The following is a 23411-nucleotide window of genomic DNA, read 5'->3' on the forward strand; positions in this document are numbered from 1 at the left end:
TATAAACTAACGGGATTCTGAATTTTTCTAGTTTTCTTAGATATTTAGATACAACCTTCTAATTTTCCTTTCATTTTTTGACTTGGAATTATTGAGATTTATAACATGATTTTTCTCCACGGGGGTACAAGGCCTGTTGTACTCCAGGGATATTGCTTCCTAACAACTCTAGAGACCATTGCAACCTCCTTCCATGCCCAGGCCTCATTGATCTTCTTACAAAAACCAAACATCACTGGGCTCTGAAGGAAAACTTTGCTTCTCTTCAGCAGGACACCCCTTCCCTTAGAAAAATCAGAGCCAAGAATCCTTGAAATGCGAATGTTTTAGGCAGTTAGATAGGAAGAGCAAAGTAGGAAAAAATAGGCCAGGTATGGAAGGTCACCAGGGCAGTCAGCCCTGAGCACCTAACAGCAAATAATTATATGGTGGTAACTCACCCCTAGGATGACTTTTCCTTCCCTAGGTTATCACTGGTCATATGGCTCAGCCCCTTCCCCGAACTTCCCTCCCATGGCATGTTGCTAGTCCTGTGTTAGACCCCCTTAGAGGAGGAATAAGGAGGCTGGAGAATAGCTTTAAACCATCCTCATACAAGCCCTTGCATGATTATTCCTTTAAGTGTTCAGGACAATAAGGTTCTGACTTGCATCAAATGATCTTGGAAGTAGGACCTTGGGTCTGTTGATCACAGAGTTTTGGTCAAACTAGAAATAATATCTAAGCCTCAGTTGTGTTTCAGCTCCAGGTCCAAAAAAACCAACAAGGCCAGGTGGGATAATGCCATGGCTGACATCAGGACCAGCTTTGATGACTAACGACACTTTCCCTTGGTGCCAACCAATCAGTAGACCCACAACCCTGAAAGACATACCTAGAAAGCTAATTAATATTTCATTAAAGTGTACCCTGGGATCTACCCTAAGATCTCTAGTTTTATTTTTTTTTCTCTTTCATTTTTTTTATTAAGGTATTATATGCGTACATATCTTACCATCCCCCCCCCACCCCCCGACATGCCCTCCCTCCCCAGATTTTTGCATCCATTGGTTATGCTCATATGCATGCATGCAAGTCTTTCGGTTGATTTCTTATCTTCCCCATATCTCCCTCCCCTCCCTGCTGTACTTTGACAGTCTTGTTTGTTGCTTTACTGTCTCTGTATCTATCTTTTGGTTCATCAGTTTATAATGTTCTTTATTATCCATAAATGAGTGAGATCATTGACTGGCTTATTTCACTCAGCATAATGTTCTCCAATTTCTTCCAGGTTTCTGCAAATGATAAGATTTCCTTCTTTTTTTTTTATGGCAGCATAGTATTCCATTGTGTAGATGTACCAAAGTTTTTTGATCTAATCATCTGCTGACGGGCACCTAGGCTGTTTCCAATCCTAGCTATTGTAAATTGTGCTGCTATGAACATAGGGGTGCATATATTCTTTTTGATTTGTGTTTCTAGTTTCTTAGGATATATTCCTAGGAGTGGGATTATTGGATCAAATGGGAGTTCCATTTTCAGTTTTTTGAGGAAACTCCATACTGTTCTCCACAGTGGTTGAATCAGTCTGCATTCCCACCAGCAGTGCACGAAGGTTCCTTTTTCTCCGCATTGTTGCCAGCACTTGTCGTTTGTTGATTTATTGATGTTGGCCATTCTGACAGGTGTGAGATGGTTCCGCATTGTCGTTTTGATTTGCATCTCTCAGATCTCTGCTTTTAGAGAGCAAATAAAAAACCTTGGGTTGGAAGACCCATTTCTCTCTCTCTCCCATGCCTGTATCTGTCCCCACCCCCTTCTCAGATGTGCTTTTTCTCTGAGCATGCCCATGCATTTTCCTCCCATGTTCTTCCCCCAGGCACATTACCTTTGCCTTTCTTTCTCTTTAGTTCTAAAGACCACTTTTTGCCTCTGTAACTTATTTCCTGAGCCCATACACCCAACCTGGCTCACTTTTTTTTTTTTTTCCACTTCTTGTACTTCTGTTACTTTCCAAATAAACTTTTGCTTGTATTTGAGTCTTGTCTCTCGATTATTTCTTAGCCCAGAGCTCAAGTACTGAGGTTGCTGATAACATTCTGCTGTTTGTTTAGCTGTTAACAAGTTCATTTTTATTGATGAGTAGTATTCCTCTGTGTGAATGTAATACAATTTATCTCTTTTAAAAAAAATATATTTTATTGATTTTGTACAGAGAGGAAGGGAGAGAGATAGAGAGTTAGAAACATCGATGAAAGAGTCATCGATCAGCTGCCTCTTGCACACCCCCTACTGGGGACATGCTCGCAACCAAGGTACGTGCCCTTCACGGGAATCGAACCCGGGAACTTTCAGTCTCCAAGCTGACGCTCTATCCATTGAGCCAAACCAGTTTCGGCACAATTTATCTCTTGATGGACATTTGGTTGCTTCCAGAGCTCACCTATTATGTATAAGTCTGCTATGAATGTTTATATGCAATGTTTTTTGAGCATATGTTTTCATTTATCATGAGTAAATTCTTAGAAGTGAAATTACTGAGTCAAATGGAAAAATCTATGTACATCTTTATAAAACCTGCCAATTTCTATTGATTAGTCCATCATATTTCATTACTATATTCCTCTGTATATAATGCATTTTTTTTCCCTTTGGCTGCTTTTAAGATTTTATCACTATTTTTTGAAGCAACTTGATTACTAGTATGAAATACCTTGCTTGTGTGTTTGTTGATATTCATCCTGTTTTGAGTGTATTAAACTTACTTAATATGTGTGTTTATAGTTTTCAACTAGTTTGAAAAAATTTTAGTCTTTCTCTCCCCCCCACCCCCCCGCCCCCCAAAAAATATTTTCATGGCCCTTTAGGGCCACTCTATCTTCTATATATAAACCCAGCCAGTGGCCTGAAGTATGGATGCTGTCTATAGTACTTGAAAAAAGTTCTCTGTTGAATGTCTTTGACTGTAGTCTGGCTTCTAGTTCCTGGTTTACTCTGGCCTGCCTGCTCTCAGAGAAGCATATTACCCCAGATTAGTGTTATGTACTTGCTCCACCAAAGAGGAAGCTGTAAGTCCCCGTTGAGTCATTGGTTTGTTGCTGTGGTGTCATCTTGTGGACTTGCTGCTTTCATCATCACTGGAGTTGGTGTACAACTTACCTTTCTCTGTCTCTCGCATAAATTTCTTTTTTTTTTTAAAGTGTAGTCTAGCTATGATTTCTATACTAGATGTGTTATTTACTATTCATCTCTATTTTTTAATTTATCTGCAAGCTAGTGTTTGTTTTATCAGTGGCATTTTATCTAATAAAATGTCCTTTTCTCAGAGGACTATAATGTAGTGGTTAACAACAGTATGGGTTTGAGTGCCATGTTACTTATATTGGAATTCAAAGTCTAGCATTCTCTGAGGGAGCTCAGACAAGTTTTTAGCTTTTCAAAAAGACTTGTATATGTTATTCGCAATTTGTGAAGATTAAGCAATTTGTGTTCAGTGCTTAGAACAGTGCCTGGCATACCAAAACATATGAACTAGTATTGCTTTTTTTAGAGGTATATTTTTCATAATGCTCCGAGGTGTATGGTTAGGTTACTTGTAGTATTATTATTATTATTATTATTATTATTTTTACCAAGAGGTATCAGGGTAGGAGTGGGCAGGGGGTGGGGAGGGAACCAAGAGTACAGATCCAACAAGGGATCTGGATAATGAATCAGACACAACCTATCAGATTACCTTGTTAAGAATTTTTTGCCTAGTTTCTGAGTTGGCCTGATTATGTTACATTGGTTATTAATTTATTGGTTGCTTTTGCAACTCTATAAATAATATATTTGTTCACTTATTTTTGTTATTTTTTAGCACATAACATATGTGTACTTATTGATTCATAGAGTATACATGTATACTAATGTATATAATACTAACATTATACATCTTATGTAAAACATATTACCAATAAAAGATACAATATAATGATACATGAAAATATTTTCTTCCTGTGCCCCAGAAGGGTTGTCTTGTACCTCTCATGTTGGGCCCCACTGCTTTCATTCCTGGTCCTAGAACAAGCACCTGATCTTCACAAGAGAGATGTGGTGTCAAAAAGGAATAAAACGCTCTTGGCCCATGCTTTAGGTAAGTGATATCTTGCTGAGCTGTCCCCCACTTGTATTTAAGTTAGAAGTGTGGATTGTGTGTTATCTAATAATACTTCACTTGACGTCTCCTGCTTGAGTAACCAGAAGAATCATGTGGAAATGGAGTCTGTAAGGGAATAATTCATATTTTATTTACTGTGACCTCCTCTAAGGGACACTAGGGTGCACTAGGACACTGAGGACACCCTGGGTGTGGAGTGACACCTGTTGAATTCAAGCATGAATGAATAAATGATTGAACAATTGAATGAATATGTGAAAAACATTTTTAAGCAACAGGCAAAGCACAATTAAGGTGTGATTCGCACTTGTCTGTAAAACATCTCCATTACTAGAGTTGTTCATTTATTTATTTTTATTTTATCTCTATTATGGTGTCTATTTTCATGAAATATATTTCCATCCCTTGAAGCTGAACAGGGTCTCATAGGCAACACGTAGTTTGGTCTTTTTTTTAAAATTCCTTTAACCTTTCTAATTTTTTAAATGGAGAATTTAATCCATTTTATTTAAAGTAGTTATCGATAGGTACGAATTTGCTATTGTCATATTTATTGTTTTCTGATTGTTTTATAATTTTTTTTTCTTTTTTCTTGCACTCTTTACTCATGTTCTTATGATTTTCTGTAGTGGTATGCTTCAATTTCTTCCAGACAGAATTGTTCCATGTGTAGCTGTAGATTTGATGTGTCTGTGGGAGGTGAGTTCAGGAGCTTCCCATCTCACACATTTGAACCAGAACATGATATTATTTTCATTCTTCACTGTGACATTAGTGTATTTTAGTCTACTTTTAAAAATATAAATTTTTATTGATTTCAGGGAAGAAGGGAAAAGAAGAGAAAGAGAGAGAAACGTCAATAATGAGAGAGAATCGTTGATTGGATTCCTCCTGCTTGCCCCACGCTGGGGATGGAACCTGCAACCCTGGCATATGCCCTGACTCTGAATCAAACCGTTACCTCCTGGATCATAGGTTGATGCTCAACCACTGAGCCACGCTGGCCGGGCTATTTAAGTCAGGGACCCTGATGGTGACTTTATCCCAGGACGTCACACTTTCCTTTCCTTTGCAGTAACAATAACCATTTTCTCTCATCTATGAAAAATTTGGAATTTAATCAATAGCTCCACCACCTCTTTCTCAACACCAAAACAAAGGTTTTTTGTCTTTGCATACAATCTAAATACACTGTGTGCATTAAAAGCTCTTAATCATTGGTCACATTGTCTTTTACCATTTTGCACACAACGTACTAACTACAGAGGACTTTCTCTGGCAGAGCTTACCTCAAGCATGTAACTGCCTTGAAAATATAAAATCCAGAAAAAGAGAAAAATGAGAGCATGTTTATTAATTTTTTTTTCACTTGTTAACTTGTATTTTAGATTCTCCTTTGGAATAAAACGGGCTCTTCAACTGTTTACAAGGTAATTTCCGAGTTGTAATAGCTCCATGTTTTTCTACTGTGTCCCCGCATTTAAGGCTGGCTGCCACAAACAGACAGACAGAAAGTGCAGTACCCTTTTTCTTACATCTATACTGGAACCTTAGCAGCAGCAGTAATTGTTCCAAGTCTGTCAGATGCATTAAATTTTATTAGGTATAATGATTATTCTGTTATGGTACTGCTAATTTTTATGTTTAGATAAATAAAAATAAGTTGAATAATTCCACAAGATACATTAATTACTGATTTCAAGATATGAAAATTTCTACTGTTTTTGGATGTTGCTTTCTCAAGTTCCTCTTTTTCTTTGCTCCATCTCCTAGAGTGAAACAAAGGAAACTCACTTTTAGAAAGACTTCTTCTTTTGAGTCGAGGCTTTTACATTGAGAGCTTTATAGTCTCACTGGAATGGTAAGACTGACGTTTAATCTCAAGTATTTCTGAATATATTATTTTATCCATAGAAATATACCCTGGAAAAAATATAAGAGACATCTGTTTTTTCCTGACACTGGACAGCAAGAGAGTTAACACACAATGAGGCAAGAAGGATCTCAAAATAAGCGTGAGTACTTCTCTCTTTTTTAATTTTAAAGAGGCAGATAAATTTATGACTAAGATTTAAAAATAAAATAGATAGTTGTAGTTGTGAAGACTAAAAATGATGATATGGGGAGGAGAAGGTGAAATAAAACGAGAATGACTTTGATGAAGAAAAAGGCTATAAATAGATTCTAATACACTAGGAAATAGAAACTTTTTTGTAAAACATAAATTGGGCCAAGAGAGGAGTTAAAGTATGTAAAGAAAAATGGGATGGAAGGGAAGAGAGTAATATGGGAAGGTTCTCTTAAAGGGAAGTGACAAAAGATGTAGAAAACATCCTGACTAAGGCTGTTCCTGATACTTTAACTTCCCATTTTATGTTTTACTAAAGTGACACAAATGGATTTGTATTATGAGAACATTAAATAATATTTTGAGAAATATATAGAGCATATGCAGAAATATGTAATTTTAAAATTAATGTTTCACTTTATCTCATCATCACCCCCTGGCAAACTTCAATGGACCCATAATGAATGATGGTACTGAAAAAAACAAACATTTTTTTTATGCAACAATAGGTCTTGGAGATTTTTTTATGCCAATACATTCTGATAAACTTGACTATTTTAATTACCATATAGAATTCTATCATATGGATTCATCATAGTTTAAAATATATACTATTGACAATACATATACAATATTAGGTTTCAGTGTTTTTTCTATTTCCAAAGTATTCCATTTAAATAATTTAGTTATTTCTATAGGACAAATCTGTAAAAATGAGATTTGTAAAGTATATGATTATCTAACCACTATGTTGTATACCTGAAGCTACTACAAAATAATACTGAATGTAAACTATAATTTAAAAATGAAATTAAAAATAAAAATGAAATTGTTGTGACAAATATAATGCATTTAAAAAATTGATAAATGTTGCTTACTATCTGTCTAAATGGCTTTCTAATTTATAGCTCAGCAGTAGCACTTATTTTCTTACTTAGGATGTTATAGTTTTAATTTACTTTAAAAACTCTGATATGTGAAAAAATCATGCCATGATATTTTAGTTTACATTTCTCTGATTGAGCATATTTTTATTTGTTTAAAGGCCATTTATTATGTCAACAAATTAAATTTTCATCAAATTTTTGCTGTTTTCTAATTAATTTGAAAAATTCTTTATACAGTCTGGATATTAATATTGTGACATAATTTATTCCAGGCATTCCTTTTGTTTTAACATTGTTACATAGAAGTTTTAATGTTTTTAAAGATATCATAGCTTTATTTTTTAAATTTTAATTTTTTATTTATAATCCTCACCAGAGACCATGCTTAAAGAGAGGAAGGAATAGAGAGAAAGAGCGAGAGAGAAACATTGATGTGAGAGAGAAACATCAACTGGTTGCCTTCTGTGTATCCATTAGCCAGGGAATCAAACTGAAACATTTCAGTGTACAGGGCAATGTTCCTACCAATTGAGCCACTCCAGCCAGGCAGAAGTTTTAATTTTTATGTACCCAAATTTTTACAATTTTTGAATTTTGTGTCTTCCTTATAAAAAGCCTTTCCTATTAAAAACTTTTACATGTTATTTATTTATTTATAAACTATGAAATTGGTTTATTCAGGGAAAATTTTTTAAGCTCTCCTCCACATCTGAAATATTTTTGGATACTCTCATCATATTTAGCTTGTTCCTTGATAGAATTGGTTTCCCTAGCTCTAGAGGCTGAAAAGCGGGTAACCTACTTATCTTTCTTTTTGTCCTGGTAGAAGGAGGCCAGCATTTCCAGCTAATCTCTTGGGTCATTGCTATTGTTTTCATCTCGCTTCTCGGTGCCTGCTGTATTGCAAATTGTTTGGGTAAGTTAGCAAAAGTAGACCTCTCCTTGAAATAGTTCCTTAAACAAATTTTATAAAGTTGCGCCAAACATTTTGTTATCTTGATTTTCCTCAACATAATGCTATAATGTCTTCAGGGTCTCTGGTTTAAAATTCAGATCTACATACTAGATCTGCTATTCTTTGATGCTGCTGCCTTGTGTCAGGAAATGAAAGATAGAATTTAGACCCTAATCTATACATGTGAAAGTTGGTGACCAGCAAATCAGCCCTCATTTTGGAGTGGGATTACAAAGGGCTGCTTTGTATGAATAAAGAGTAACCAGCAAAAAATCAACAACTTTCAGATGGACTTTAAAAGTCTGGCTTTAAAAACAATAGTTGGAAGACCTGTTCTTTCCCATATCAAGACCTTGTATAAAGTTATTATAATTAAAGTAATATAAGTGCAAATAAAGGCAAATAGACCAGAAGGAAGGAATAGAGAGCTTAGTTACAGATTTTGCATATATAAGTTCTTTATATAAAACAGAAGGTGTAATTGCAGGGTTATAAAAAAAGGGTAGTTTTATTATTCAATTAATGGTGTAGAGACAATTGATTATCCATGTTTTAAAAATGAAATTGGTCTCCTGTCTCACATCATGTACCAACAGGCTCATAAAACTATAGAAATATCTCTGTGTTCACCAAAAATCGCCACTCTAACTCCAAGTCTAATAGAAAAATATGCTTAAAAGCTCGTGTACATAAAAGTTTGAAAAACTACCCCCTTAAAGCACGAAATGGGCAATCTATGTATATAAAAGCTAAATATGCAAATTGTCCCCTTGGGAGTTCGACCAGGAGTTCTATCATTTTCTATGACTTGTGCTGACCACCAGGGGGTGGTGCAGAATGAAGGAAGGCCCCAGTTGGCAGCCAGCAACTGGGGAAGGAAGGGTCTAAACTGGCAGTTGAACAGTCCCGAGGGGTCCTGGATTAAGAGAGGGCACAGGCTGGGCTGAGGGACACCCCCACCCCCATGCATGAATTTGTGCACCAGGCCTCTCATATGATAATAAAAACATTAATTTCAACAATATCTTTCAACCAATTCACCTGGAGCTACAACAGAAGAACTGCATAAGGAGAAAGGTTAGAGCAGTTAGCTCCCATTTTCCAAATTAAGTGATTATATAGGAAAAGGAAATGAACTTTTTTTCTCCTTGGCAGTGACTCATACCAACTTTCTTCGCTGTAGAAGCACTGGAGGACACCGCATAAATCTGACGTGCATCGAGGAAAAATCAGACCTGAAAGGTATAGGTGGCAGAGACACATGAGAGAATTTCTTTCTCATTTCCACTTCTATTAAAATTCACAATCGGATTTAAAGTAGATCTGTAGGCAACCAGGAGAGATTAAAATAACATAATTGAGAATCTGGCACAAGAGTACACATCAATAATTGAGATAGAACTATTTCTCATGACAGTCATTAGTCAAATAACTGGAGAAAGTATAATTTAATTCCATATCTTTTGATTCACACATATTATAAGGACTGTTTCCTCTGACTCTCGTCTTTATTGCTTTTATTATTCTGGAATTTATAAAGTCTCCTTTTGAAGAATGGGACAATGCTTGAGAGTTTTAGTATATTCTTCACACCCGTTAGATAAAATGTCCTGTAAAACACTCTGTTATGAAAACACTTTAAAAGTGAATGCAAATAGATGCAGGGATACTGAAGAATGATCATCCTTTCTAAGAAAATATATTGTAATATTCTAATTGTCAATACATGATTTCAGTACTCTTGTGTAGAAGATATTTTGAAATGTAATTAGAAATATTTTTAAAAAGGGAATCAGAATGACTTTGGTAATCTTGGTAACTGGACACTAGATAAATGGTAACTGGACACTAGATAGTAGAATAGTTATGCAATCTGTTATAGATGAATGCTCCTTTGTAACTAACTTTTATTTCAATATCCTCATGAGGGAACACCTGGAATTGCTGTCCTATTGGCTGGAGAGCCTTCCAGTCCAGCTGCTATTTCCCTTTTCATGACAACAAGACATGGGCGGAGAGCGGAAGGAACTGTACCAGGCTAGGGGCCCACCTGGTCACCATCAGCACAGAAGCTGAGCAGGTATGGGGGGAGGTTCCCATCAGTTTCTCTGCTGCTTTGAATCTCTTTGCAAAGAGAGAGGACTTTTTCTGCTCTGCCATGTTTCTGTGCCTTTGCTTCATCTGTTCCATGTGCCTGGAAAGCCTTTTTTCCCTCTCTTATATTCTGTGTGTGTGTGTGTGTGTGTGTGTGTGTGTGTGTGTGTGTTTTAAATAAATTTTATTGATTTTTTTTTATAGAGAGGAAGAGAGAGGGATAGAGAGTTAGAAACATCGATGGGAGAGAATCATCGATCAGCTGCCTCCTGCACACCCCCAACTGGGGATGTGCCCGCAACCATGCCTTGACCTGAATCGAACCCGGGACCTTTCAGTCCGCAGGCTGATGCTCTATCCACTGAGCCAAACTGGTTTTGGATCTCTGTGTGTTTTGTTGTTGTTTGTTTTTTAAATTTATTTTAGAGAAAGAGGAAAGGGGGCGGGGGAGAGGGAGAGAGAGAGAGAGAGAGAGAGAGAGAGAGAGAGAGAGAGAGAGAGATTGACTGACTGCCTTCTGCACAGCTCCCACCAGGTATGAAGCCTGCAACCTGGGCATGTGCCCTGACTGAGAATTAAACCAGTGACTTCATGGTGCATGGGTTGATGCTCAACCACTGAACCACACTGTCTGGGTCCTCCATTATTTTCTTAACGTGACCAACTTCTTCAGATCTTTCCAGATGTCATTCATGTATTATTTCTTAGAGAAAACTACCCTGACCATCTTCCCTACTCCACGCTCCCTATTCTAAGTTGGAGGTATTTTATGGTACTTTGTGCACTGTGTGATCATGGCACTTACTTTAGTGTCCTGCAGTTGTCTGCTTAATACTCCATCTCTTCCAATGATTTCCACTTTGTAGAAGGCTGAGGCCATGCCTTACTCATCTTTGTATCGCTAATGTCCTGCACAGTGCTAGGCACTCTGGCTAAGTCTTAATAACTATTTGGTGATTAAGTGACTAAATGAATGGTTAATTGATACTAAAAGAGCTATAAGATAAAGCATAGAAAAAATAATTCAGATGTATAGTTGTAATTTTAAATAAGAAAACCTTAATGTAAAAATGGAAATTTATTTTCTCATGTAATATACAATATTTCCATATATATATATATATATATATATATATATATATATATATATATATATATATACCACAACTCACATTCTACCCTTTTGTTGATCACAAGGATTTCCTGGAGAATTCTGTCTTCATGGCCTTCCAATCTATAGGCGGACTCTTTGAATAAAATGGGATTTAATAAAATATGCAAACAAAGAGGGAAATTTTAAAAACAAAAGTTCCTGATAATCAGATCCTATTAAACATTTGCTAAATAGTTTGCAAGTAGATCTCAGTTAATCTTCAAAATAACTCAGTGAAGTAGTGGAATTGTCTCTTTTGAAGATAAGGAAACTAGGGTTTGGTGAGGTTAAAGCATTTTCTAACATGACACAGTAAACAGCTGAGGTAGGATATGAAAACAGATTCACCTGGTGCCAACCCTTTTGCTTAAGTAGTAATCTATTCAACCTCTTTCTTCTTTTCCTATCATCTCTCACATGATAAATGCAAATAAATTTATAAGAATTTATAATTTTTTTATACAGAACTTTATTACTCAATTTTTGGATAGACGATTTTCATATTTCCTGGGACTTTCACATGAGAATCCTGAAGGCCTTTGGCAATGGGTGGACAGGATGCCATTTAACTCGAGTATGGAGTGAGTATACTGACTGGGATGGCAAAGCTTAACAGGCAAAGGTGGGAAGAAGGTAGCAAGTAGAATTCATTTTTGGGTGTAGCACACCAATGTAAAAGTGCTTACTCAGCATCATGTGTTATGTAACCTCTATACTAGTAAACTATTATTACACTTGTGTTGGGCAGTGCAGCTCTAAATTTTTCACTTAAGGGCATTTTGGGTCATTTTCTTTGCATAGTCCCCTAACACACACACACACAATTTGTGTGTGTGTGTGTGTGTGTGTGTGTATTACATATACTTTTTTTTTTTTTTTTTTTTTCCATTTCAGATTCTGGCATAAGGGTGAACCCAATAACCATCAGGAAGAAAATTGTGTTGTCCTTGTTAATGACCAAAACAAATGGGCCTGGAATGGTTTTTCTTGTAACTTTGAGGCAAGCAGGATTTGTAAGAAACCTGGAAGAATACTCGCCTGAAAGCTATGAAGAAGTTCTTATGATGCGGACAGGGAAGAAGAACCCATTAGACCAGGGAAGAATGTACATGCACCACTGGAATAGAGAAAACATACTAGATCACAGAACATTTTCAGTCATGATGGGACTTATTTATTCAATTCATTCAAGATAATGTGTTTTTGTGTAGTGCTTTATTGGAATTTGTGCAGGAGGGGGATGTCCCTCAGCTCGGCCTGCACCCTCTCCAGTCTGGGACCCCTTGCAGGATGTCTGACTGCAAGTTTAGGCTTGATCCCTGCTTAAACTGGTAGTCAGACTCCCCTTTAGAAATCCAGGACCACTGGCTCCTAACCACTCACCTGCCTGCCTGCCTAATGCCCCCAACTGCCCTTCCTGCCAGCTTGATCACCCACAACTGCCCTCCCCTGCCGGGCCTCGTATCTGTTGTGCCCACAGCCATCTTGTGATGACATCAGGGCATGAGGGTGTGACAACCACCTAGGCAACAGCATGGATGAACCTAGAGAACATTAATTATACTACCATGTTTCCCCCAAAATAAGACATCCTCCGAAAATAAGACCTACTTACAGGTTTCCTTCTGAGTGAAATATAAGGCATTCCCCCGAACATAAGGCCCCCCTAGGCTAAACATGAGAGATTTGGTCCACTGATTCTGAAAGAAATGGAGTCACAAGAAACTCACCAGGAAATTCAGAAATTGGATTGTTATGATGATGTTCCAGAAGATGATGACATGATTGTCATTGAATAAATGAGTAAATTCTTGATACTGTAGGATTCGCAGTTTGTCTGATTTGTGTTGACAACTACCATACTACTGTATCATATACATGTAATAAATTTCCTTTATTTTCATTTAACAATAAATGTGTACAGTATTCTTCTTCATGGAAAAATAAGACATCCCCTGAAAATTAGACCAAGCACATCTTTGGGAGCAAAAATTAATATAAGACATTGTCTTATTTTCGGGGAAACAGGGTAAATGAAATAAGCAAGTCAGAGAAAGATAAGAATCACATAATTTCACTCATATGTGGAGTCTAATGAACAACATAAACTAATGAGTAAAAATAGACCCAGAGACAGATAAACATGAAACAAACTGTCAAACCTCAGAGGGAAGGCAGGTGAGGGTGGAGGGAGGGAGAGATCAACCAATGAACTCATATGCGTATATGCATAACCCATAGACACAGATGATAGGTTGGTAAAGGCTTGATGGGGAGTGGGGTGGAAGAGGGAAATGGAGGGGAAAGGGATATATGTGATACTTTCAACAATAAAGATTTATTTTAAAATGAAAAATAATAATGTTTGTGGAACATATCTGAGAGTAATCCTAGCACAGGGTTCCAAGAGGATTATTCTCCCCATGAAAATATATTTCTGACAGAAGTTATTTGCAGACCAGACTGTCTAAAGGAAATATAAAGCAAGCCAAAAATGTGAGTTACCTATGCTTAACATTTTCAATAACCATGTCAAAAAAGTATTCAAATAATTTATTTATTTAAACCTTTATACCTAAAATATTATCATTTTAGCATGTAATAAATATTAAATTATTAGTAATACATTTTACATTTCTTTCCAATTTAGTCATCTAAAATCTGGTGTATATTTTACACTTTCCAGCATATCTCAACTAGGACTAGTGCTCAGTTCAGTGACTACAGTCCTGGATAGCTATGTATATAGATTATATAATTATTGACATAGAAAATATAAGGGGATCTATAGCTAAAGAGTTAAAAAAAATAATAGCGGAGTTTAGCAAAGTTTCAGAATAAATGATCAATATACAAAGATCAACAATGTTACTATATAGTACCTGCAAAATATAGAAAATGTATTTTTATTTAAACATTACACTTACAACAGCAATCCTATATAATAAAAAAGTAATATGCAAATTGACTGTACCTCTGCTACACCCACAAGCCACACCCGCCAGCCAATCAGGAGTGAATATGCAAATAAACCCAATCAAGATGGCTTCAGCCACAGACAGAGCAAAAGGGAGGCTTGGGTTTCCCCAGCAATGGAGGAAGCTAAACTTTCTGCCTGCCCTGGCTGGCCTAAGCCTCCATTCAACACTATAAAGTTTCATTGATAGAAGATAAATAAATAAAAAAATGATGCCACCACAGAACTGGAGAGAACAGGAAGCTTGAGTTGCCCCTGGAAATGGAGGAAGCCAAGCTTTTGCAGCCCTGGCCTGCCTTGGCCTCTGCTTAAGGTTACAAAGTTTCAGTTATAGAAGATAAATAAGTCCCAACAAAACGGCAGCAGCCACGGAGCTGCAGAGAGCAGGTGGCTTGAGTTGCTCCCGTACATAGAGGAAGCCAAGCTTTCCGCCTGCTCTGGCTGGCTGGCTCAGGCATCCACTCCAGGTTCCAAAATTTCAATTATAGAAGATAAATAAATCCCAACAGAAATGGCTTCAGCTACAAGTGAGCAGGAGGCGTGGTTCTAATCAAGGCTATAAAATTTCAATTATAGAAGATAAATAAATCCCAGATACCAGGCCTTGGGTTGGGTTACCAGGGGGCATGGCCAACCTGCAAACCACCACAGACTCCTCGCCCAGGCCACCCCGTACTCCAAAGGGACCCCAATCTGATCTGGGACACCCTTCAGGGCAAACCAGCTGGCCCCCACCCATACACCAGGCCTCAATCCAATCTAATCCTATCTAATAAAAGAATAAAATGCAAATTGAGTGTCACTCGAGATGGCTGCCCCCATGTGGTCAGAGATGACTGCCCCCATGTGGTCACAAGATTGCCATCACAAGATGGCCAGCAGGAGAGGGCAGTTGGGAGGGACCAGGCCTGTAGGGGAGGGCAGTTAGGGGTGACCCAGGCCTGAATGGGAGAGCAGTTGGGAAGAGGGACCAGGCCTGAAGGGGAGGGCAGTTAGGGGTGACCAGGCCTTCAGGGGATGGCAGTTAGGGGCAAACAGGCTAGTAGGGGAGTGGTTAGGAATCAATCAGGCTGGCAAGGGAGTGGTTAGGGGGTGATCAGGCTAGCAGGCAAAAGCAGTTAGGGGCAATCAGAAAGGCGGGCAGGCGAGCAGTTAGGAGCCAGCAGTCCTGGTTTGTGAGAGGGATGTGCCAGATTGGAGAGAATGCAAGCTGGGCTAAAGGACACCCCGCCCCCTTACTCCCCATATACGAATTTCGTGCATTGGGGCTCTAGTATAACTATGAAATACCCAGGAATAAATGATCAAGTGTGCAAGTTTTATGGACAAAACATAATTTCAAGACCTGTAAACCAACCTGCTAAGGCTTGACTGTGTGATGTTCCTCACCCCTTAGTGTACTCTGTGACTCCTCCAGTTGATCCTCCTACTTGGGCTCAGACACCCATGATGCTCAAATTAGCTCAGGCTTCCACATTTTGGGTCAACCAATCACTTTACCAGATGGCCTCTGGAATCCAATAAGTCCCCCACACCCTTATTACCCTTCCTGCCCCCACCCTTCCCCTTACACTGATGCACCGGGTCAGGTTCTAAATCCCTGTGGGGGTAATTATGCACCCCTCCCCCCAAACTCACCCCTATGCATACATGCATACATATGTATAAGCTACCTTGCTCTGTACCACCTGTTGAATGACTGTAGTATTGCATCATTAAGAAGAGAAAATGGGATTGGGAAAAAGAAAATAGAAGAGCAAGAAGAATATTTTATATGATTCTTCATAATTTTTATTTACTTCAGAGGTACCTTCAGGAAATAATTTTTTTGTGCTAGCTTATAAAGCCAAAACATTCTTGAAGTTTCAGAATTCTTTATTTTCACTTCAATTTGTTATTTGTTAATTTTAAATAAAGTTGAATTTAATATTTTAAAAGTATCATCTGCTATATGATTGTTTTCTGAGTGTGTGTGTATGTGTGTGTGTGTGTGAGTGTATTATGTTTTTTCCTATACACTCTTCCTGTTTACTTAAAGGAAACACTTTACAGCTTCTATTGGCATATTTGAACTGCCAGCATCACTTACTCTTGCCCTTTGAGGCCATTATTAAGTAAAATAAAGGTTACTTGAATACAAGTACTTCAATACGACAGCAGTTGATTTGGTAATGAGACAGTGACTAATGGGCAGGAAGTATATGCAGTGTGGAGACATGACTCTGGACAAAGGGGTGATTCAGGTCCTGAGCAGAGTGGGATGGTGTAAGATTTTTGTTATGCTACTCAGAACAGTGAGCAATTTAAAGCTTATGAATTGTTTCCTAACATCCTCACTAACGCTGGCTATTTTCTCCTCCCCACCCTCCATCACCATTTATACCTTATACCCTTATACCTCTTCCACCTCCTTGGAATTTAGCTCCTGGATATATTCTTTTAAAAGTATGACAGTATAAACATAGGTAAGAAAGTAGAGACTTTAATTGCCTCCATGAAGGGGACTGGGTGTCTGGAGACTGTGGAGGAAAAATGGAGAGAATATCTTCTTTTACATTTGGATTTTGAATCATGTGAATGGGTTACTCACATTTTAAAAATAAGACTTAAAAATGGGACTTCAAAAACAAACAAACAAACAAACAAATAAATAGTATGAATTGTTTATTTTTAGAATTTTCCATTTAATATTTTTGAACCAGAGTTGACTGTAGGTAATTGAAAACATGCAAGGCAAAACCATGAATAAGGGAAGATATATATATATATATATATATATATATATATATATATATATATATATATATAGACATAGACATAGACATAGACATAGACATAGACATAGACATAGACATAGACATAGACAGATATATAGTGTTCCAAATAAATATTTTTAATCCTTACCCAAGGATATGTGATTTTTTTGCTTTTATTTATTTTTTTCAAAATATGTTTTTATTGATTTGAGAGAAAGAGAGAGAGAGAGAGAGAGAGAGAGAGAGAGAGAGAGAGAGAGAGAGAGAAACATTGATGATAGATATATCAATCGGCTGCCTCCTGCACCCTCCACTGGGGACTGAGCCCACAATCCAGGCATGTGCCCTGACCAGGAATCGAACTGGAACCCTCCCATGCATGGAACAACACTGCAACCAACTGAGTCACAGCGGCCAGAGCTTTGTCCCTGTGTCCTCCTATAATTTCTCACAAATGAAGCAAATGTACCAAACGGGACATGCCTTTCTTTTTACAGTATTTGCTAGATAATTGCTTGGTAAATTCTGAGAAGGCCTGAGAGACTAATACAGAGAAAAATGCACTTCCGTCAGGATCATGAATTATAACATCCAAAAACATTTATTTTTATTTACATCAAAGCAACAAACACGTACAAAGCCCTTCTGAAGTACAAGGTGCACGTTTCTCATGTTGGAGTTGTGGCTGTGTCCATGTTCCTGGTCCTCCTCACCTATACATTTAAGTAGGGCCTTCTGTCCTTGAAGAATTTTCTTTGCTCAAAATGTTTTTTGCTGGCATTTCACAAATCCGAAACATATATAAGAAACAGGCCATATCATTCCAATTCTGCCTGGGGTTTTTAGAGTCCCTTATGGTGGCGCAGTCCTCCAATGTAACTAAGTTGTTGGGCTCCCCTTCGTCCCAGAAGCTGAAAAACACACACACACAAAACACAGGAAATGCCATGGGAGAGTTTAAATCCCAGGAACAGGAGATAAAGTGATCTACTTTGTGTTATGTAACTTCGCAACAATTTTGTGAGGTAGGTATTAATAATCTCTGTTTTTACTGACAAAGAAAAGGATCTCAGAAAAGCTGACCCATTTGTCTACGTCATAGAGTTTGTCATTAGGGAAGTTGAACTGGATCTTTCTGCCTTCTTTCCATTTTGTGATGCTCTCTCATAGACTAGATTTCGAATGAGAGGTTATGGGAATAACGGATGTCTTGGTGGATTTGTTTTCTTTGCACTCCTATGTCGTCCCCCGTTTGGTTCCCTTTAGTCTACCCAAAATTTGTATTAATTCAGGTGCATATTTCAATGGTGTTACAGTGTAGTAGTGGAGCAACTTTAAAAAGTATCAGGACATGTGGGCTATACTCTCAGAACTGATTGAAGCCCCTCCAATCTTAGTTCCTTCCAATGCTAAGTGAAAGGCATGATATTGATGTAGCTCAGAAAGATATAACTTAGGTTAAATGAGATAAAGATGAAAACTTTGAAAACTCCAAATGCTGTACTCTACTTCTGTAAAGCCATTATTAAGGAGAAAAGAGATGTTCATTCCATAAAAATCTTTAGTCTTTTGCAAATCACTATTTTTTGTCTCATTTATTACAATTTAGGAGTATAAGACTATGAATTCCACACTTTGTCTATGATGCATTTTCAAAGTGTTAGTATCTAATTCTTCTTTTTTCTTTCATTCTTTCTTATTTATTTATTTATTTTTTTTATTGATTTAGAGAGAGAGGGCAAGGGAGAGAGATGACCATTGGATCAGTTTCCTCCTACACACCCCCTACGGAGGACTGAGCCCACAACTGGGCATATGCCCTGACTAGGAATTGAACTGGTGACCCGTTGGTGCACAGGTGACACTCAATCAACTGAGCCACACAGGTCAGGGCTACTCACTTTTTCATCTTTATCTATTCACCTTTATTTTTGAGATAGTCTTAGGAAATTAGAGCAATAGGATGGCCCTGAGTATACATCATGGAACAGAAGGAGGTTCTAAGAATTCCCATAAAAAATGGGCTAACTAGGATTTAGGGTCGTGTTAAATTCTCCTACAAAAAAAGAAGTTAATTACCTCAGAGACACGTTGAAAGGTGTGCCATCTATCCATTCCCACTGACCGTCAACCACCCGGTCCGTTAGTCCAATATAAAACTCTCTATTTGTAGGTTTTGCATGGAAAAGGAATTTCTATGGAAGATACACAGTAAAAAAAAGGAAGGAGAGCGATTATTTCAATTCTAAACAAATGTTGAAGGTGATTGTTATTGAAAGAGATAAAGTAGGACCAAAGATGATCGACACATGACCCTGAAACACAGGTGCTGCCCCAAAATGTACACGCACTCTAACAGCAAATTTCTATTACATTTTGAACATGAAATTTATTTTAATAAACACCACCTTCATAATTATTCAAAGTGTGTATACATCTTTTGGGGACAACCTATGTTAAGATCATAGAGGATTATCTTCTGATTTTTTTAAAATTGTTGTAAAAATATATACAACATAAAATTAAACCAACAAAAAAAGAATCTTCAACAAAGGAATTTCTCAATAATTCAAAGTTTATCTACTGTGACTTGTAGCCAAATCTACCATAGAGATTAACACAAAGCATTATTAATCACAACTTAATGGTAATGGATACTATTTGCTTTGTCTCATTCAAATAGATTTATAAACATAATGGTCATCCTAAAATGGACCCCACTCCCTTTTTCTTTTTTTCTTTTTCTGCCTTGCTAAGGAACTAAACATGGACATTTCTTTTTTACCCTTAGGCTTTTCTAGAAATGAAAATAAATTAGAGTAGGCATTGACTTACAGAAATAGTAAGAAAAACATGCATTTTAGTATGTTCATTTAAAAAGGTTAATTGTGGTCAACAATTATTTATAACACATGTATGGAAAAGGGGATGATCATGTGGGGAATGCTACACTGACACTCGGGGAGTCTGTACTTGAACTACCTGTTCCTCCTCTGAGTTGATAACCACCAGCTGAGCTCCCAGGCTTGAGCAGTTTTCCACACTTTCTGCCCAAGTTAGGGTGTTAGTAGAAAAAAAGTAGCAGCTAGATTGAAAATGTATCCAGCTCAATGGACAGCAATTCTTGACTGGACCTAGGAGGAGAGAAGTTTCCATGAATGTCCTATATGAACTAATTTAAAAAACAGAAAGTTTCATCTGGCCCTATGAAATCTATCATTTATAATTAGAAGCCTTGGAACCTCTTGATCACAATCCTCCACCCCCTTCTTACTACCTAAGACTTTAATAATTCCTTTGAAAGTAAACACAAACAACAATAAATATCTGTGTCTTTTGAGACATAATCTGTACTTTCTAGATATACCATATATTTTAGTTATGCTGTTGATATAGGACCCTGTTAGCTGTTCTCTGACTTGCCACGATCAGAGAAAGTTGTGATGCATTTTATCGACTGACCTTGAAGCAACCATCTCTCATGTTGCCCAAATAATGTATACTCAACAAAATCTCCAAACTGGTTCTTACAATTATAGAATTGAAGCCTTTAGAGTTTATTAAAAAAACAAATAATCCAGTATCTCTTAATTTAATAGTGAGGAAATTATAACCCAAAGAAAGAAGTAATTTTCTAGGGTCCCCAAGAAAATGCTAGAATGTCAAGAAGTAATTTTCTAGGGTCACCAAGAAAATGCTAGAATGTCTCCAAGATTTCCTGTCTTCTAAACCAATTCCTCATCTTTATGTACAGTACAGGCAAGATTTCACATTTTGCTTTTGAAAAACAGGACCTACTCAAACTACGTTATTTATCCCCAAATCAATCTAGAAGCCAAAAAATATTGATATGTAAATTTTTATGTTTAAATTTGAGGAATATTATACCTGATTCATTATTGTAGCAGTTGAATTCCAGGAAGTCCTCATATGGCTGGACCATTTTCTCATCACAGAGTTGAAAGATGTGATATGTCACTGTAAGGACAAGGGCATAGTTAATATTTACTTTATTACTCTTTTGATAAAATAAATGTTATTATTTTTGTATTTATAACAGAATTGCCAACAATTGCAACTTTTTTTTTTTTTTACTATCTACTTTTCCTTCTGCATGTAGAGGCACTGAGATTTACTTTAAAAAGATGGAATTTACATTTTATGGCTTTCCTAATTTATAAAAATAAATTGTACTTTAGTTCCAGCCCATAGGCCAAGAGGAGACAAGTGTGTTTTCTCTATTATACCAAGTCTAACCCTTCCTTCCAAAAAGTGATTTGTCATGTCTCAGACTAGTCTCATAGAAGGGGTTCTACTAATTAATGACAGAGGTACAAAAGGAAGCACCCAAGGCTACCAAGGAGATGAAAAATGTTGATCATTAAAAATGCATCAGAGGTCACTGAAATTTGTAACAATTCTATACTAGTTCGTGTTTCTGGTTTGAGGAATGGCCTGGAAATAGAGGGAAAAGTTAGTATATGAATACTCTTAATGGAAAAAGAGAATCCATAGGCAGCAAGGAAGGATTTATTCCCAATATTCCCCAGGAAGATTGAATTTGACCTTCAGAACTCACCAACACATCTAGCGATAAAACAGGCACCGAGTAGTAGGATGGAGATCCCAGCAGCAGTCCATAAGAAGACTTGGGAAGAGAAGCATCCTCTCTCTGTAGAAAGACACAAATATGGTCAATCTTCCATAATAAATTCTTATTCAACTGTACATATTTCCTTCCACTTGCATTGCCTATATGGAGCACTTCTCAAACTTCAGTATATGTAAAAATAATTTAGAAGGTTTGTTAAAACACATATTACAGGGGTATAACACAGATTAACCTCCAGAGTTAAGAATTCAGTTAGAGCTGGTATGGTGCCAACAGGTTCCCAGGAGCTGCTGCTGCTGCTGCTGGTTTGGGGACCACACTTTTAGATCCATTACTAATTTCAAGACAGATTCATGAAGGTGGACAGATGTGCAATTTTTCCTTTCCTACACCACTCACATCCCCTTCATTTCCTATATTTTTTTACTTTCTCCCTCTCATCCTCTCACCCTCTCTGTTTTTCTTGTCTTTCTCCCACTCTCCTCTTTCTAGTGCCTCAATTTCCAAACCCATTTGTAAAGCAATCATATAAAACATTGAATTCATCTAGTAGTTCCTCTCCCTTTCCTTCCCAAAACAACATATTACAGACAAGGAAAGTGAGTTCCAGAGTAGTGACGTACTTTACCCAATGGGACACAGTGAATACAGAGAGGGCAGAAACAGCAGGCTGGTAGCTCTCCCTGAACTCAAGTCCAGTGGCCTTCTCAGGATAACATGTACTCTTCTAACAATTTTTAAATGTTTCCTCTGTTTCGTTCTCTCTCTCTCTCTCTCTCTCTCTCTCTCTCTCTCTCTCTCTCTCTCTCTCTCTCTCTCTCTCTCTTTACTGTGAGCTTTTCTACAGTCCTGTCCTTCTATGTATTTATCACCTCTTCCAAAAAGAAATATCCATGAAAGAAGAAGGAGAATTGCAAATTTTACCTGTGCTCTGTGACGCAGATGATTTGGATGAATTCATTTTTTTCTTTCACTTTTTCTCTCTCCCTCTTCCTCTCTCTCTCCTCAGTTTCTGAGTTCAAGAGTATTTTGTTGGTAAGTTTCAAGGGAACGGAATCTTGAAGAATGAACACTTTATTTGTACTTTAGGAAGTTCAACCTCAAGACATAAGAATATTAATTTGTTTGGTGGTTGTGTGTTCAGGTCAGGATTTCTTTTCTTGCATAAGAAGGACAAGGCAGTTTATTGGGCAAGTCAGTCTCCTTACTCCAACAACAAAATGCAGAAGTGATGAAATGGCAAGTGTCAACAGATGTAGGCTGACCTTGGGGAAATCTGAGTGGCTTCAAAAAATATTGCTTGAAATATTTTTGTTGGATAAAATTTCTCTGCCTTCTTCTGTTGTGCCCAGATTTTGTGATCCCCAAAGACCACTAGGGAGCTGAGTTCGAAGCAATAGCAGAAAACCAAAACCTGTATTTCAGACTAGTGCAAGCCCTGTCCCACTCACAACGACAACGGCGTGGCGGGAGAGAGGATGAATTTCAACATATCAATAGGTTTTATAGGGTGGTGATGTCACTGCTTTGGCTGACCCTGATTAGTTGGGTTAGTGCTAGGGTCCAGTTACACAAAATGGAGGATAGGTCTGCCTTGCCCCACAGTACAAAATGGAGTTAGGAGTTGCCTCACAGTACAAAATAGAGTCAGGAGTTAGCCCCGCCCCGCCCTGCCCTGCCTTCTCACTTCCAGGCCTTACTCATCCCTCAATGTTTCCTTGACACTTGTGGAGCCCACCTTTGCATTCCCAGTTTCACTTTTGGTCTT

The 23411-nt window shown here is 37.5% G+C and overlaps 2 protein-coding genes across 3 annotated transcripts; one reads left to right on the plus strand and one right to left on the minus strand.

The window, feature by feature from the left end:
• Positions 1-5943: 5943 nt before the first annotated feature.
• CLEC4D (C-type lectin domain family 4 member D) lies at positions 5944-13208 on the plus strand. The gene is made up of 7 exons (XM_084876356.1): positions 5944-6002; positions 6111-6156; positions 7923-8012; positions 9207-9293; positions 9980-10131; positions 11764-11879; positions 12193-13208. Exons 2-7 carry the CDS (start codon positions 6129-6131, stop codon positions 12338-12340), a joined length of 621 nt encoding a protein of 206 aa, XP_084732482.1. The 5' UTR covers positions 5944-6002; positions 6111-6128; the 3' UTR covers positions 12341-13208.
• A 4405-nt stretch (positions 13209-17613) lies between these two features.
• On the minus strand, positions 17614-22976 carry CLEC4E (C-type lectin domain family 4 member E). 2 transcript variants are annotated; one of them, XM_084879945.1, is made up of 6 exons: positions 22568-22976; positions 21611-21703; positions 20920-21009; positions 20014-20165; positions 19111-19226; positions 17614-17942 (listed from the first exon to the last, which is right to left on the minus strand). In XM_084879945.1, the coding sequence occupies exons 1-6, from the start codon at positions 22602-22604 to the stop codon at positions 17753-17755; spliced, it is 678 nt and encodes a 225-aa protein (XP_084736071.1). In that variant the 5' UTR covers positions 22605-22976; the 3' UTR covers positions 17614-17752. The 2 variants fall into 2 exon arrangements, with proteins under 2 accessions (XP_084736071.1, XP_084736070.1); XM_084879944.1 differs by lacking the exon at positions 22568-22976 and adding an exon at positions 22093-22220.
• Between the last annotated feature and the right edge of the window lie 435 nt (positions 22977-23411).

The sequence above is a fragment of the Pipistrellus hanaki genome, assembly GCF_964339955.1.
Source record: "Pipistrellus hanaki genome assembly, chromosome: 3".
Classification (NCBI taxonomy): Eukaryota; Metazoa; Chordata; class Mammalia; order Chiroptera; family Vespertilionidae; genus Pipistrellus; species Pipistrellus hanaki.